This window comes from Pan paniscus, chromosome 3 (assembly GCF_029289425.2).
Source record: "Pan paniscus chromosome 3, NHGRI_mPanPan1-v2.0_pri, whole genome shotgun sequence".
Taxonomy (NCBI): domain Eukaryota; kingdom Metazoa; phylum Chordata; class Mammalia; order Primates; family Hominidae; genus Pan; species Pan paniscus.
Genome location: NC_073252.2, coordinates 4,452,144 through 4,469,824, shown reverse-complemented (window position 1 = coordinate 4,469,824; position 17,681 = coordinate 4,452,144). Strand labels below are relative to the sequence as shown.

The 17,681-nt window shown below is 46.0% G+C and overlaps 1 protein-coding gene across 1 annotated transcript in view; it reads left to right on the top strand.

Moving 5' to 3' along the window:
• The window catches only part of OTOP1 (otopetrin 1), a 38,554-nt gene extending 24,315 nt beyond the window's left edge, over positions 1–14,239 (top strand). The window contains exons 4-6 of the mRNA XM_063603680.1: positions 443–571; positions 4,926–5,865; positions 14,069–14,239. Coding sequence (XP_063459750.1) covers positions 443–571; positions 4,926–5,865; positions 14,069–14,239 — 1,240 coding nt within the window. The remainder of the gene's footprint in view (positions 1–442; positions 572–4,925; positions 5,866–14,068) is intronic.
• The last annotated feature ends 3,442 nt before the right edge of the window (positions 14,240–17,681 follow it).

The following is a 17,681-nucleotide window of genomic DNA, read 5'->3' as shown; positions in this document are numbered from 1 at the left end:
TGGCCAATCAGCAGTAAGGGTGGACCTGCTCTCCAGATTTCCAGTGGTACTCTTTCATCTTTCCCTCATTGTTCTCTCCTCTCCTCTTCCTTTCTGGGAAAAAGATTTGGGGTGTGGTGGGGTGGGTTGTCTGCTTTTAGTAAATTTTCATCCCTCTAGCTCTGCTTCCAAGACCCAGCTTCTTTGATGTCCTATAGGCATTGAGTTGAGTACTGGCAAGTTCAAGACTAAGGCTGAATGCCAAGATTCTGTGGTTTTGGAAGGTTCTATGGATCTGCCCCACCCAGCCAGGCAGGGGGCCCACCCAGAGCCTGAGCTGCCAGGTGAAACCAGAATCATGGCTGAGAAGGAGCCATGTATTTGTGTGCACACGTCTGTCTCACCCCATGGTGCCTGAGGCTCTCCCAGGGCTGCTTGAGAACTGAGTCCTTGTGTTTTTCAGGTTTGGGGTGATCCACTCGGTGTTCACCAACCTGCTTCTGTGGGCCAACGGCATCCTCAATGAGTCAAAGCACCAACTCAATGAGCACAAGGAACGGCTCATCACTCTGGGTTTTGGGAACATAACAACAGGTGAGTGGTGAGAGAGGTGAGTGGCCCTTCTGCAATGTTGGAATGTCTTGGAAACCTGCAGAGTCCACAGTGTTCAGAGATGGAGTGCAGGTTCCAAAGAACTGCAGGGCCACCCAACTCAGCATCAGCCAGACAGCCCCCTGTTGTTGAAAATCTTCCAAAACCTGAATCTCTCATAAGTGACGTGTACTGAGCATAATTAAAGGTTTCTTCCATGACTCAGGGACTTGTAAGACCCACGGTGATTATTCTGATGGCCATTTCTCATGGTCCAGTTTGCGGCAGAAATAAATGTCTTTGTTTTCAACTACAGAAGATTGATGGTTGCCTCTGCTTGTGTTTTTAATTAAACCTCTATTACCAGTTCTTTCTAGTAAAAGTATGGCTTTTAAAAATTCATAGGAGTCTAATGGTAGGTTGTGGTTAATAGGCTGTAGTTCATTTAAAGTTTTAATTTAACTGTATTGGCTTATAATTCTAGCTCATGTCTGTTCCACCTTGTTCCTATTTGAAAGCCTGTTGGGTTAATCTTTATATTTTCATCTAAAATCCTTTAGCATTTACAATATGTCACTTCTATATGAGAACATTCAGGCTGAGGGGAATGTGGGGCAGGGAACTGGGTGTCTCAGGTTTGTTCCCATCATGTACAAGCTGTGTGACCTTTAGAAGACATTTAATCTCTCTGAGCCTCCCTTTTCTCATTTGTAAAGTGAGGGTATCCAAATCATGCACTTGCAAAGATCCCTTCCGGCTTTAACATGCAGGAAGTCTGTGGCAGTTTTGTAAACCCAGGCTGTCCTGGAGAGCCACTTTGAACCTGTTTCATCATCAGTGGGGTGGAGACAACGAAGTCACCACCCCCAACCAGCAGCCACTCTTGGTGTTTGGGCCTCATGTCCTCCTTGGTATCAATCTCTCTGGTAGGCTATATATGTGTGTGTGTATGTGTGTGTGTGTGTGTATATATATATATATATTTATTCTATTTTATTTATTTATTTTGAGACAGAGTCTCACTCTGTTGCCTAAGCTGGAGTACAGTGGCGTGACCTCGGCTCACTGCAACCTCTGCCTCCCAGGTTCAAGTGATTCTCCTGCCTCAGCTTCTTGAGTAGCTGGGACTACAGGCGCGTGCCACCACACCTGGCTAATTTTTATATTTTTAGTACAGACGGGGTTTCACTATGTTGGCCAAGCTGGTCTCGAACTCTTGGCCTTGTGATCCACCTGCCTTGGCCTCCCAAAGTGTTGGGATTACAGGCATGAGCCACTGCGCCTGGCCTCAGGTAGACAATATTAACCTCATTATATGGATGAAGCCATCAAGCCACGGAGAAGTTAGCCCAGGGTAACACAGTGAACACGTGATCGAGCCATGATTTGAATCCTAACAATCTGGCTTCAAGGCCCTCTGTGAAAGATGAGGTTGGATTAATTTTCTAAAAAAGGACTCTGTCAGCTCTAACATTCTGTTACTCTGAACTTTTCCTCCTGATTTCTTCCCTTGTCTTCTGCATAACACCGTATTGAATTGTAAGTGCTAGGGAAGCCCTGCATGAATTGAAGATTATTATCGGGGGCAGTGACTCATGCCTGTAATCTGAGCACTTTGTAATTCCGAGGCTGGAGCATTGCTTCAGCCTAGGAATTTGAGACCAGCCTGGGCAACAAAGGGAGACCCCAGCTCTGAAAAAAAAAAAAAAAAAAAAAAAAAAAGCCAGGCATGCTGGCATGGGCTTGTGGTCCCAGCTATAGCTACATGGGAGACTGACGCAGGAGGAGCACTTGAGCCCAAGAAGTCAAGGCTGCAGTGACCTGTGTTTGTGCCACTGCACTCCAGCCTGGGCAACAGAGGGAGACCCTATATAAAAAAGAAAAAAAAAAAAGAAAAATTTTCATAGTGTTCTGTGACAGTAAAATTAATGCTACGATATAGTTTTTCTCAGATTTTTTTTTTTTTTAGACGGAGTCTCGCTCGTCGCCCAGGCTGGAGTGCAGTGGCATGGTCTCGGATCACTGCAAGCTCTGCCTCCCGGGTGTCACACTATTCTCCTGCATCAGCCTTCCGAGTAGCTGGGACTACAGGCACCTGCCACCACGCCCGGCTAATTTTTTGTATTTTTAGTAGAGACAGGGTTTTACCGTGTGAGCCAGGATGGTCTCAGTCTCCTGACCTTGTGATCCGCCCGCCTCGGCCTTCCAAAGTGCTGGGATTACAGGCGTGAGCCACCACGCCCAGCTGCTTTTCTCAGATTTTATAAGTAATATATACATATCATAAACTAAAACAATGACAAAGTGTGAAGCAAAAAAATCCACAACACTTACCCAGAAATGCAGTAAATGCTGTGAACATTTGGTTATTTTTTTGTAGTGTGCCATTTACTTATAGTTGATTTTATACTATATATTTGATCTTTTTTTATTGCAGCCTTCAATAAGAGACAGATTTTACATTGTAATCCAAACATGCATATACCTATGTGTGTATGCTTGATGAAATAATACTTAGTTTTACTATATCAGAGACGCTTCCAAATTTTATCGTAGTTGACTCCACTCCATTCTGTCCTATTCTAGTCCACTGAAAATTATTTCTGCTACAAAAAAGTTGGTTGCTACCTGATTTTACAGCCTGGTACTGGGTCGTGACTTGCATTAAAAAATAGATACACAGTTTGTTCTTACTTTTTTCCATTTTCCTTGAAACGAGATTACTTTCTTAATATTAAAACACATCCTGGCCGGGTGCGGTGGCTCATGCTTTTAATCCCAGAACTTTGGGAGGCTGAGGCAGGCGGATCTCATGAGCTCAGGAGTTCAAGACCAGCCTAGCCAACGTGGCGGAACCCTGTCTCTACAAAAAATGTAAAAATTAGCCGGGCATGGTGGCACGGGCCTGTGGTCCCAGCTACTCAGCAGGCTGAAGTAGGAGGATGCTTGAGCACAGAAGTCTGAGGTTGCAGTGAGCCAAGATTTTGCCACAGCACTCCAACCTGGGCAACAGAAGGAGGCTCTGTCTCAAAACAAACAAAACACAAAACAAAAAAACCCCCAAAATACCCAAAACCATAAAGCACATCTTAATTATAATGTGCAGTGGCTGTTTAGTATCTCATTGTTGTGATACACTAAAATTTACTTAACAATTTCTAAATTGTTGGACATTGAGCTGTTCCTCTCTCTCTCTCTCTCTGTCTCTCTCACACATACACACACACACACACACACACACAATTTTACCTGACTTTTTAAAAAATTATATTTTGAGACTGAGTCTCGCTCTGTCGCCTAGGCTGGAGTGCAGTGGCACGATCTCAGCTCACTGCAACCTCTGCCTCCTAGGTTCAAGTGATTCTCCTGCCTCAGCCTCCCAAGCAGCTGGTATTACAGGCTTGCCACCACACCTGGCTAATTTTTGTAGTTTTAATAGAGACGAGGTTTCGCCATGTTGGCCAGGCTGGTCTCGAACTCCTGACCTCAAGTGATCCACCTGCTTTGGCCTCCCAAAGTGCTGGGATTACAGGGCTGAGTCACCACTCCTGGCCTTACCTGACTCTTTGGTTACATTTTTTTATTTGTCCCTTTGAGTAGAAGGGTAGAATGGAAAGAACAGAATTATGGGTCAGAGACTGCATCGCCTTTAGGGCTTTGGTGACGTGTTTCATCATTTACTTGCAGCATCTGCCCTCCTGTGATGAGAGGGCCCTCCATACCGCAGCCAGCTTCTCTTCCAGAAGGTGGTGCCCGTTTACTTTCCCCGCACCGATATCGGACGGCGCCTGTCTCCTGCATGCTTGCTTGCACTGGAGTCTTAAGAGGCACATCTTTTGCTAATTAAAAGGGGCATTTTCTCCAGAAAGTATTTTTTAAAAATAATGTTGAAAAATCACACATGTAAATCATCTTCACAGAGAAAACTTAGAAAATACAGGGAAGCAAAATCTAGAAGAGATCAAAAATCATCTGTCATTTTTTCACCCAGAGGTAACCATTGTTGACATTTTAGTTTGTGTCCTTCCAGATTTTTTCCATCTGTCTGTGTGTGTGTATCCGTCTATCTATCTATCATCTACATATCTATTTTTTACAACAATAGAGTCATCTTCTCTATCCTCTTTGGCAACTCACCAAATAAATGTGATTTAGGTAATGAATATGCTTTGGGGATACTCAGGGCTATCAACTTAGCCATGATATTAAACATGATAATAAGCTATGACATGATAAAGCTCATAATCCAGTGGGAAGACCCAAGCCTGAATCCACGGTGGAAACAGTTTTCTGTGCTTTTCTGTTCCCCCTTGCACCTGCTAATCGCCCTCCTGTGTGATCTACCTGTCTCCCCTTGTTTTAGATGACCACACGCCGCAGTGTAACTGCACGCCCCCAACTCTGTGCACTGCCATCTCCCACGGGATCTACTACCTCTACCCCTTCAACATAGAGTATCAGATCCTGGCCTCCACAATGCTCTACGTCCTGTGGAAGAACATCGGGCGCAAAGTTGACAGCCATCAGCACCAGAAGATGCAGTTCAAGTCTGATGGGGTCATGGTGGGCGCACTCCTGGGCCTGACCGTGCTGGCCGCCACCATTGCTGTGGTGGTGGTGTACCTGATTCATATTGGGCGCTCCAAGACCAAGAGCGAGTCGGCACTCATCATGTTCTACCTGTATGCCATCACCCTGCTGATGCTTATGGGGGCTGCGGGGCTGGCTGGAATCCGGATTTACAGGATAGACGAGAAGTCACTGGATGAGTCCAAAAATCCGGCCCGCAAACTGGACTCGGACCTCTTGGTGGGCACTGCCTCGGGCTCCTGGCTTATCTCCTGGGGCTCAATCTTGGCCATCCTCTGTGCTGAGGACCACCCCCGCTACACCTGGTACAACCTGCCCTACTCCATCCTGGCGATCGTGGAGAAGTACATCCAGAACCTCTTCATCTTTGAATCCATTCACCGAGAGCCTGAAAAACTCTCTGAGGACATCCAAACCCTTCGGGTGGTCACAGTCTGCAATGGCAACACCATGCCCCTTGCTTCTTCCTGCCCCAAGAGTGGAGGTGTGGCCAGAGATGAGGCTCCCCAGGGCAAGGACATGCCACCAGCAGCCAATGGAAATGTGTGCATGAGAGAAAGCCATGACAAGGAGGAGGAGAAGCAGGAGGAGAGCAGCTGGGGAGGGAGCCCAAGCCCAGTCCGCCTTCCCCGTTTCTTACAGGGCAACGCCAAGAGAAAAGTCCTGAGGAATATTGCAGCCTTCTTGTTCCTCTGCAATATTTCGGTAATCTGCACCAAGTTATTCTTATTCTTTTAATTTTACTTTAAACTTTCATTTTCGGTTCAAGGGGTACACATGCAGATTTGTTACATGGGTAAATTGCGTGTTGCTGAGGTTTGGTGCACAAATGATCCCATCACCCAGGTAATGAGCATAGTACCCAATAGGTAGTTTTCCAACCTGCACCCCGCTTCTGACCTCTCCCCCTAGTAGTCCCTGGTAGTGTCTGTTGTTCATATATTTGTGTTCATGAGTACCCAATGTTAAGCTCCAACTTATAAGAGAGGACATGTGGTATTTGGTTTTTTGTTCGTGTGTTAATTCACTTAGGATAAGGCCCCCAGTTCTATCCAGGTTGCTGCAAATAATGTGATTTCATTCTTTTTTTAAGGCTGCATAATATTCCTGGTGTAGAGCTACACATTTTCTATTTATTTATTTTTTGAGACAGGGTCGTGCCCTGTTGCCCAGGCTGGAGTGCAGTGGCATGATCACAGCTCACTGCAGCTTTGACCTCCTGGGCTCAAGCAATCCTCCCATCTCAGCCTCCTGAGTACCTGGGACCACAGGCATGTGCCACCACACCTGGCTAATTTAAAAAACTTTTTTTTTTTGAGACAGAGTTTCACTCTTGTTGCCTAGGCTACAGTGCAATGGTGCGATCTTGGCTCACTGCAACCTCTGCCTCCCGAGTTGAAGTGATTCTCCTGCCTCAGCCTCCAGAGTAGCTGGGATTACAGGCACCTGCCACCACACTTGGCTAATTTTTGAAAATATTTTTAGTAGAGATGGGGGTTTCACCATGTTGGCCAGGCTGGTTTCGAACTCCTGACCTCAAGTGATCCACCTACCTTGGCCTCCCAAAATGCTAGGATTACAGGTGTGAGCTCCCACGCCTGGCCAAAACTTTTTTTTTGTAGAGATAGGTTCTCACTGTGCTGCCCAGGCTTGTCTTGAACTCCTGGGCTCAAACAATCCTCCTGCCTCAGCCTCCCAAAGTGCTGGGATTACAGATGTGAACCACTGTACCCGGCCATAATACATTTTCTTTATCCAGTCCATTACTGATGGACATCTAGGTTTCTCTTGCCTTTTTAAAATAAGGAATGGAGGCAGCTTGTAATAAAAATACTGTAAGTACAAAATTACAATATAAGGCTGGAAAATAGACCTATATTCTACAAATCTACCTACTGAAGACTTCCTGTGTGCTAGGGGCTGGGCAGGGTACTAAAGATTAAAGTGGAAAGACTCAGTCTCTTTCCTCTAAAAGGTCTCAGTGTAATGGGGGAGGGAGACAATGAGAAAATCTAATACAGTGAGAAGGACAAGTGCTGAGATGGGTTTGTGCAATGTGTACTAGGAGCAGGGATCCAGAAGGACTTCAGTGAGTAGTGAGTGCTTGACATGAGGCCCAGTGTCAATCAGGAGTGCTTTTGGTTGCAAGTGATAGGCAATTTGATTCGCAGTGTCTTCAGTCTTAACAATGTTTAATTATCTCATGAGAATTCCAGAGGTTGGCTGCTTGGGGTTGGCCTGGCAGCTGAACCATGTCATCAGGCATCCAGGCACTGTTCATCTTGTCACTTGGGTGGTGTGGTGCTTGTTGCCGCATGGTCATGAGATGGCTGCAGCTGCACCAGGCATCACATCTGGGTTCAAGACAGAAAGCAGCGGGGAAGGGCTGGTGCCAGGCAGTGTCTCTCACGTGGGCACCCCTCACTGCAAGGGAGGCTGGGGAAGTGGATGGTTTGCTTTCCAGCCTCTCTGATGGAAGGTAGCAGGGAGAGGAAGGTGTACAGTCACTCACCTATCTGTCCGCATCAGCAAGGAATGATTGGAAGTTCACCAGGTTATCAAGGCAGAGAGAAGCATTTCAGGCAGTGGTACACAATATGTGAAGACACAGAGGCAAAAGACACCATGGCATGTTTTGGGAGCACCAAGTAGTTTGGCATAAATTCCACATGTGTTAAGCAGAGTAGCAGAATGGGAAATAGGATAGAGGGCCCAGCTAGGTGGACTCTGGCTTGAGCAGGGCTTCCTAGGCCTGGCTAGAGTCTAGTCTTTATGTTGAGGGCAAGGGAGGACTCTCTCAGATTTGTGTTTTGGAATGATCCTCCCAGTAGCTGTGTGTAGCAAGGATGGAGACAGATAGGGCCAGAAGCAGAAAGACTGGGAGAGAAAGCCCTGCAACAGACCAGGCAGGAAGGGGAGGAGCTTGAACCAGGGCAGTGATGGAGGGATGGAGAGAAGAAAAAGGAATAAGAAGCATTGTGTGCAGTTGGGATTTTTTTAAAGACATATAAAGGAAGGATGGTGGGGGTTGGTGAGGAGGGGGAAGCAGCCTTTGCCACCGCATGAGTCTCTGCAGTGATGGTGACTGGTGGCTGGAGGGGAGTGCCCCAGTCCACAGAGGTGCCTGCCCATCACTCTGGGTGAAGTCAGCTCTCTGCTACCAGCCTGCGTTATCAAGCCTGCTCTCTGTTGTCCTAGCATCTCAGAAGCTTTTGAGCTTCCTCCCCTGAATTTCAGATGGTGCATACAGGGCCTGCAGCTTTTGATATCACCCTAAGAATGCAAAGTTGGGAAGGTCCCTTCTGAAATCAGAATGGCTGTGTGTCTGCCAAGCAAACCTGGTCCACTCTAACCTTGGATCACCCGGCTTCCTTCAGTTTGCTAGGCAGCGAGGAGGGGCTCTGAAGGAGGAAGGCTCAGAAGAGTTTGGCTGCAGGCAGACCCTCTTCTCCATCTAACAGACATTTGCCAGGCACCTGCTGTATGCCAGGGGCTATGTCAGGGGCACAGCAGTGAACCAAGAATTGAAAGAGTTAACAAGAGAGATAGATACTAGTCGGCTGCATTTTTTTGAGGTGCATGTTCCAAAACACAAATTCTTATAAAGTCAGAGCTAGTTCTAGAATCTTTCTCAAGCATATGCTTTTTGTACATATCCTGTGATTAATATTAATATACATATATTTTGAGATGGAGTCTTGCTCTGTTGCCCAGGCTGTAGTGCAATGGCATGATCTTGGCTCACTGCAACCTCTGCCTCCCAGGTTCAAGTGATTCTCCTGCCTCAGCCTCCCGAGGAGGTGGGACTACAGACATGCAACCACCATGCCCAGCTAATTTTTCTATTTTTAGTAGAGACAGAGTTTCACTAGGTTGGTCAGGGTGGTCTCGAACTCCTGACCTCAGGTGAGCTGCCTGCCTAGGCCTCCCAAAGTGCTGGGATTACAGGTGTGAGCCACCGCTCCTGGCCTAATATATCTTTTTAAAACTAAGTTCTGAAAAGTTGTTTTTCCCTGGTTGCCTTTTTGGTTGACCACTGGGTGAAATACTTGGCTTAAATTTTTGGACCCACTTGAAGAAAGATAGCACTGTCTGAAATACCAGAATCAAGTGGCAACTGATGGCCTGTCAGGACCCGAAAGCCAGACCCAGGGCCCAGTCCAAGGAGAAGGGTGGGCTTCATCTCTTCCTCCCTGTGCTTGGCCTGTGATGCCCCCAGGCACTGGTTGGGTTCTGGGGGATTGAAGCAGAGGATGGAAATCATTGCAGGGTGGAGTCTTAGGATACCCATGCTGGCTCATGGGGTGGCACTTTGAAACCTTGTGGTTGACCCCAGGTGGTGCCAAAGGCATCTGGCAGAGAGCAAGAACTGTCTTCTCCAGCATCGGGAGCCAGTCCAGAGGCCCCAGCTGCAGGTGCTGATGTGCATGTCCAGGTGGGGTGGGCTCCACTTCAGAGACGGACATGGAAATATTAGTTGAATTTCCAGGAGCTGTGGCACTGGAGACAACAGAGGGTGGGTGTGGTGATGGGGAAGGGCAGGGTGCTGTGGGAGATGGGTCAGGGAAGGCCTCTACTAAGGAAGGGTGTGGATGGGGCTGGGATGAGAGACTATCAGGGCAGAGCTGCAGGTGTGGGGAAGGGATGGATGCAAGGCAAGGCAGGGCTCACTGGACATGACCTGGGAGCACAGAGCAGAGGGCAGAGGGGAGACCACACAGGGCCTGCGAGCCAAGACTCGATCCTAAACGCAACAGAAAACCATGGAAGGGTCTACACTGAGAGTGACGGGATCTGACACATGCTTATTTTATTATATTTTTAATTGTGGCAAAAAACACATCACATAAACTTTCCCATTGCTCCCACTTTCAAGTGTGTAGTGAAGTAAAGTACGTTCACATTGTGCAAACATCACACCATCCATTTCCAGGTTATTCTCATCTGGCAAAACTGAAACCCTGCCCTCATTAAATATGAACTCCCCATTCTCCCCAGCCCCTGACAACCACCGTTCTTTCAGTCTCTAGGAATTTGACTCCTAGACTCCTCATATAAGTGAATTTGTGTAGTATTAGTCCTTTTGTGACTGGGTTATTTCACTCATCATAACACCCTCCAGGGTCTCCAGGTTGCAACTCGCGAAGGGTGACAGGTGCCAAGTGTGACCCATGCCTTCACACTTGAGTTCCTGGGGAGATGGTGATACTATGTTGGAGATGGAGGACCCTGGAGGAGGGGCAACTTGGGAGCAGTGTGTGGAGGTCAGTGTGGAAGGAAGGACCAGAGTTAAGTAATGGACGTGTTCTGTTTCAGGTGCCTCTGTGGCATCCAAATGGACGAACCCAGTAGGCAGATATTTTGGTTTTCTATTGCCATGCAATGAACTACCCCAAATGTATGACAAAAGCAACACGCATGACTGTTTTTATCTCATGGGATTTATTGTGACTCATGGCTTTGTGGGTTAGAAATTCTGGCAGGGCTTGGATAGGCAGTTCTGTTCCTCACAGCATCAGGTGAAGTTGGTGAAGCCTTGGGCAGAAGTTCCGTGGTCTGGTCTGGTGCCTTGGGTGGGGGTGGCTGGGAGGCTGGGCTCAGCCGGGACTCTTGACTGAGGCACCCACAGGTGGGTCTCCAGCATGACGTCTCAGGGTGGTCGGACTCCGTACTTGGTGGTTCAGGGCCCCAGAGCCAACCCTCCAAAAGATTGAACTGGAAGCTGCCTGTCTCCTAAGGCCTGGGCTTGGAAACTGCATGGTGTCATTTCTGCCATATTTTATTAGTCATGTAGTCACAGAGTCCATCTAGATTCAAGGAAAGAGTTCATAGGCCACTTCTCAATAGGATAAGTAACAAGAATTTATAGCCAACTGAACAGCAGACATAAAGATGTGGATTTCAGAAAAGAGGTCCCATTTTCCTGCCTTCCTTTCTTCTCATTTTTCCTCCCTGTCTCCCTCTCCCTTCCTCTCTCCCTTCTTTTGGAAGGTGTTCCTTGAGTGCCTACAGAGGTTCAGGGACTGCTATGCATGTTGAGGGTACAGCAATGACCAAGATCTCTGGTCTTCCTCTTATGGGGCTTACAAACCAGGCAACAGCAGGCAAAACCATCAGCTGAGCAAGAAAGACACCTTATAGTGTACCTGTGTTAAGCAGAGAAGTGGAAAAGGAGGATGTGGGAAATAGCTCTTGGGCAGCCACTGTAGATCAGAGGGACCAGCTTAGTGGGAAGGCCTCGCTGAAGGGTGAGGTGAGACAAGGAGGGGCTGGCCACGCATGTTCAGGGCAGAGGGAACAATGGCTGGTATAAAACCCCCGGTGGGAGTGAGCGGTTCTGCTTTGAGAAACAGGAAGAAGGGCTGCGTGCCATGTGGGTGGGGTGAGTGGGGAGAAGCGTGGGTGGTTAGAAATCAGCTAACAGAGCGCTTTATCACCCCATGCGGGAGTGTAGATTTTATTTTAAATATTTTGGGAAGACTTTGGGGGTTTGATCAAGGTAGGGACAGGATCTGATTTCCATGAAATGTAGATCTGGTGGCCGAGTGGAGCCCTAGTGCGAGCTGGGAGACCAGGCAGGGGGCCACCGCCATGGTCCAGGTGAGAAAGTCTGGCTGGACAGGTGGAGAGAGAGAGCCACAGGTGGGCTGAAGATACTGCTTTGGAGGCGCAGAGTGGAGATGCACTGAGGGACTGGATTGGCGGGGGGCATGGTTATGAGAGTAGGAGGGAGATAAGGATGACACCTGGAGCCTCGATGGACCACCTGGGAGGACGATGTAGCTGAGCAGATGGAGAAATGGGGAAGGTGGGTTGAGTTTGAGGTGTGTTTTAGACACTCAAGTTGCCACCGGAAACTATGAGCCTGGGGTTCTTGGAAGTGGTCCAGGCTGGAGATTGAGACTGGGAAGTCATAGGCCTATAGCTGGCATTTACAACCAGGGACTGGGAGAGAGCCCCAGGGCTCATGTGTAGAGAGAATAGAAAGGGACCCAGGAAAGATCCCTGGACACTGGCCAACATTAAGAGGCACAGCAAAGGATGAAATGGCAAAGGAGACTGGGAGGGACCCGCCAAACAGCTAGGAGAGCCCCTAAGGGTCACAGCAGCCAGTAAGCAAAGTAAAAGAGAGGGGTCTTGGTTCCAGGGCCCCCGTCGTGGATACCAAATGCACAGATGCTCAAGTCCTCTATATAAAATGGGGTAATATTTGCATGGAACCTACCCATCCTCCCATACACTTTAAGACATCTCTAGATTACTTAGAATACCTAATACAATTTAAATGCTATGTAAATAGTTGTTATACTGTATTGTTTAGAGAATAATGACAAGAAGAAAGTTTGTACATATTCAGTACAGACACAACCAACCATTTTATTTTTTGAATTTATTTATTTCTATTTTTTGAGACAGAGCCTCACTGTTTGCCCAGGCTGGAGTGCAGTGGCATGATCTTGGCTTACTGCAAGCTTCGCCTCCCGGGTTCAAGGGATTCTCCTGCCTCAGCCCCCTGAGTAGCTGGGATTACAGGCACATGCCGCCATACCTGGCTAATTTTTTGTATTTTTAGTAGAGATGGGGTTTCACCATGTTGGCCAGGCTGGTCTTGAACTCCTGACCTCAGGTGATCCACCTGCCTTGGCCTCCCAAAGTTCTGGGATTATAGGTGTGAGCCACTGTGCCCAGCCTACTTTTTGAATATTTTTGATCTGTGGTTGGTTCAATCCACAGACGCAGGTCCCTGGATACAGAGGTCGGCTGTATATACCAGGGAGTGTTCTGTATGGGATACTAATGAAGGCTATGTGTCTCAGTTACCTATTGCTATGGAAGAGACCACCTCAATACTCAGCAACTTAAAACAACGTATATTTATGATTTCATAGTTTCTCTGACTTATGAATCCAACTACAGTTTTAGCTGAGAGTCTCTGCACAGGGCCATTCCCAGGCTGAAACTGTTGGCTGGGGCTGCATTCATTTCAAGGCTTGACTTTGCGAGAGGTGGCAGAGGATTTGTTTCCAAATCTACTCATGTGACTGTTGGCAGGATTCAGCTGTGGCTTGTTGGACTGAGGGTCTGAGTTCCTTGCTGGCTGTTGACGGGAGTACTCCCTGGGCCCCTTGCCGCATAGGGTGCTTCACAGCATGGCAGCTCTGCCACCTGTCTTACAGGAGAAGATGAGCAAGAGGGATAGCAGGTCCTTTTGCAACCTAATTTCAGAAGTGACTTCCTCTGTCTTTTGCCAAATTTTGTGAGTTGGAATTGAGTCGTTAGGTGCATCCCACACTCAAGGGGTGGGGACTCCACAAGGGGGTGACTGCAGGAGCTGGGGATCATTGAGGGTCATCCTAGAGGCTGCCTGCCACAGCCAGGGAGTGGAGGAAGCTGAAGAAGGGTGCAGCCTGAAGCGGGAGTGAGGAGCCTGACAACTCAAGAGGTGGCACAGGGGGAGAGAACTGGGACACAAAAGAGTCTGAGAAGCAGGGAACAGTGTGTAGGTTCCGTGAGCAACACAAACAAAAGTCATTGCTTTCAGTTTTGCAAACTTAATTCTCATCTAAGCCCTCTCAGACACGTGTTAGAATTCCCATCTTTCAAATGAGGAAACCGAGGCTGGGCGAGGGCTGTAGGGATGGAAAGAGTTGGATGGGTTCAGAAAGCGCTCATTCAGGATGGATTGCAGGGAAGGGTGGTTGAGGAAGTGAGCAGGATCATGGCAGACATGGATTTGGTGGTTTCTGTGGAGATGGGAAATGCCATGAGGTCTTCTTATTGTTCTGTCAGGGGTGACTCAGTCCCTGTGCATTAGGGTCAGCTCCCATGAGGCCTGGGACTTGAGTTGGGCCTCTGTGGTGGCTTGGAAGCTGCTCCCCACCACATGCCATTTTCTCTTCTCTTGCAGCTTTGGATACCTCCCGCCTTTGGCTGTCGACCTGAGTATGACAACGGATTGGAGGAGATTGTCTTTGGCTTTGAACCCTGGATAATTGTGGTCAACCTGGCCATGCCTTTTTCTGTTTTCTATCGAATGCACGCAGCTGCCTCCCTCTTTGAGGTCTATTGTAAGATATAGTCTGGGTCCACAAGAGACCTAGGAGTGAGCTAACAAGAGTTCATTGGAGCCAACTAGGAGTGGCCAGGTTGGGCAAATATTGCCTGACAAATATGAGAAGGGCCACCTTTTGTCTGCAAAGATTGTGCTTCCTGTGGGCTGGAACTGCCCATCACCCCTGATGAATGTAAACAAGTTAGATCAAAATCCATGAGGTGGCTGGAATCTGTCCTTGGTTAGTTAAATGCTAATCAAGCCCAAATTATTTTATTTCCTTCTAAATGATTTAGAAGAATGTGATTCTGGCTTGGGAAAAAATCTATCCAGTTTGTTTTTCATAAAAAGCATTTTCTTTGTGTCATTTATCACGTGACTCCATACAACCTTTTCCTGACCACCTGCATAGTAATTTACACTTTAAAAATTTATCCTTCTCAAAGCCTATGAATTTAGACACAATCACAATGAGTTTATATTGTTTCTGAATAGGTTTAATTTCTTGAAGTTATTTTTATCATCTAGATAGAAATTTGTGTACAGACCAATATAAAAATATATTTCTTACCTGAAATGTTGACACATTTTTGTGATCATTTTCAAGTATTTTTAAAAAGAAATTTCACTGTTCTCTCTTTCACTGTAAATACTTACATGTTTATTGTAAAAAATTTGGATATTTCAGAAAAGTAGAGAGAAAAAGTCACCTATGATGCCATTGTTCAATTAACAATTACTTTTAATATCTTGGTGTATTTCTTCCAACCATGTTGATGAGATTCTTTTTATTGTCATTATTATACCTTTGAATGATGACGTAACATATTTGATTTTGTATTCAGTTATTTTCCCACTTAACAATATGGCATAAACCTTGCCCCCATATTGTTATAAATTCTTTATAAATATCATTTTAATGCTGTATGATAGTCTATCAAGTGAATGTACCTTAATTAACATAGTTTCCTATGGTTGGTTTTACAGTGTTTATAACTTTTTGCTTTTATAAGTAACTCTGAAAAATCAACCATATTTGTGAAGCATTTCCTATATTTAGAATTGCTTCTTTAAGATATGAAATTACAATTAGGATGCCTAGCCCAAAGATTAAGATTACAAATATTTCAAAGGTGCCTAAGGAATATTGACATTTGGGAGGACTTTGTATAGTTTTTCCATAGCTATTTTAAAATAATAATAAAATTAATTTTCTTACTGTAAGTATTAATGTGAATATGTTTTCATTTGAGTGTATTTTTTTCAGACAGTGCAGGCAATGGGACAGTAATAAATACAAAGTTTTTAAAATATGACTAAAGTACACTTATTTTAGAAAAAACTAAAAAATAGGCATATATACTAAAAAACAAAGGAAAACATCATCTATACATGTCCCATCTAGAGAATCGGTTCTCCACCTGGGGACCTTGTTCCTTGAGGGGACATTTAGCAATATCTGAGGACATTTTTTAATATTTATTTTTTATTAAAATTAAAATAAATCTAAATTATGCATAATATTTATACATACAGGGTACATGTGATATTTTGATATAAACATATAATAAGTAATAATCAAATCAGGGTGACTGAGATATTCATACCCTAAAGTATATATCTTTTTTTGTGTTAGGAACAACCTAATTTCACTATGTTTGTTACTCTAAAATATACAATAAATTATTGTTAACTATAGTTGCGCTTTCATGCTACCAAACACATTTTTGATTGTTACACTACTGCACCCATGGATACGGCTAACACCCTACAACATACAGGACAGCCCCACCACAAAGAGTCTTTGGGCTGATTGTCAATGGTGCTGAGGTAATCTAGAGGTAACTGCTGTTAAGTTTTGTTATCTAGGTAGCTATTAGTACATGCACACAGGCTGGGCGTGGTGGCTCACACCTGTAATCCCAACACTTTGGGAGGCTGACGCGGAAGGATCGCTTGAGGCCAAGAGTTTAAGACCAGCCAGGGAACACAAACACAGTGAGACCCTGTCCGTACAAAAAACAAAACAAAACAAAACAAAACAAAAAACCCATTTGCGGTGGAGTATGCCTGTAGTCCCAGCTACTCATGAGGCTGAGTGGAGAGGATCACTTGAGCCCAGGAGTTTGAGATTGGGTAGTGAGCCAAGATCGTGCCACTGCATTCTAGCTTGGGCGACACAGCAGGACCCTGTCTCTAAAAAATAAAAATTAAAAAAAATTATATATATATATTTATTTTTATTTTTTTGAGAAGGACTTTCACTCTTGTCACCCAGGCTGGAGTGCAATGGCACGATCTTGGCTCACTGCAACCACTGCCTCCTGGGTTCAAGAGATTCTCCTGCCTCAGCCTCCAGAGTAACTGGGATTACAGATGCCTGCCACCATGCCCAGCTAATTTTTGTATTTTTAGTACAGACAGGGTTTCACCATGTTGGCCAGGCTGGCCTCGAACTCCTGACCTCAGGTGATCCACCCACCTTGGCCTCCCAAAGTGCTGGGATTACAGACGTGAGCCACTGCACCCAGCCGATAATTTTTTTTTTTCAAAAGTACGCATACACCCACACCCACATGAAGGGGGTGGTTTTTTTATATACTGCGTTTGTATGTAACTTGCTTTTTTCCTCTTGATACACCAGAGTGCTTCTTCCCTGTTTTGGGTCCCAGGCATCGACGCTCTGGCTTTAGTGTGCCTGAGACTCATCTGGGGAACTTGGTAGGATTCCTGCCCTCCAATATGGAAGTGCAGATTCAGTCTGGAGGGGGGCCCGGAAGTCTGCACTTTCATGAATATCTCAGGGGATGCCAATTCCCTTTGATAAGCATCTCCTTGGGAGTCCATGGACCCCAAGCTAGGACTCCTGAGCAAGTTTCCTTGACATTGTATATCCATGTGCAGTATGATTTTGGGTGGCTTTAAAGTACATTCCATGGAAGGATGAAGAATTCCTTATTTTTTCAAACCGTGATGTTGGACATTTAGAGATATTTAGGTGGTTCCTTTTTTTTGGTGCTACTGTAAACAATGCTATGGTGATCATCTTTGTAATTGAGTCTTTGAGGTCAGTGACAAACTGTCCTCTGGAGTGATTTATGCTGACTCAGCAGTGACTGAGTGGGAATACCGGTTTCCTCATTTTGGTTGGCATTACCTTTACCCCCATTCTAAGCACATTAGAACAGCCCTGAGGCCTCACCTGTGGGTTCTGGGCTCTGCCAAGGAGAAAAAAAGGAGCCATCATTATGCTGGGAATGATGGATCCAGGTTGTGGGGATGCTATTGTGGACACATGGCAGCATCAGAGCTTGGAAAAGCCTGCATGGCTGGCTGGGCTCAGCGTTTCCAAGAAAGGATCTAAAGATGGATGAAGCATCTCTTATCCTCAACAGGCAGCCTCAGGGATGGCTATTTCAGCCAGGTGCTTTTTACCTCCAAGTAATTAAGCATCGTGATTCAACCAGCC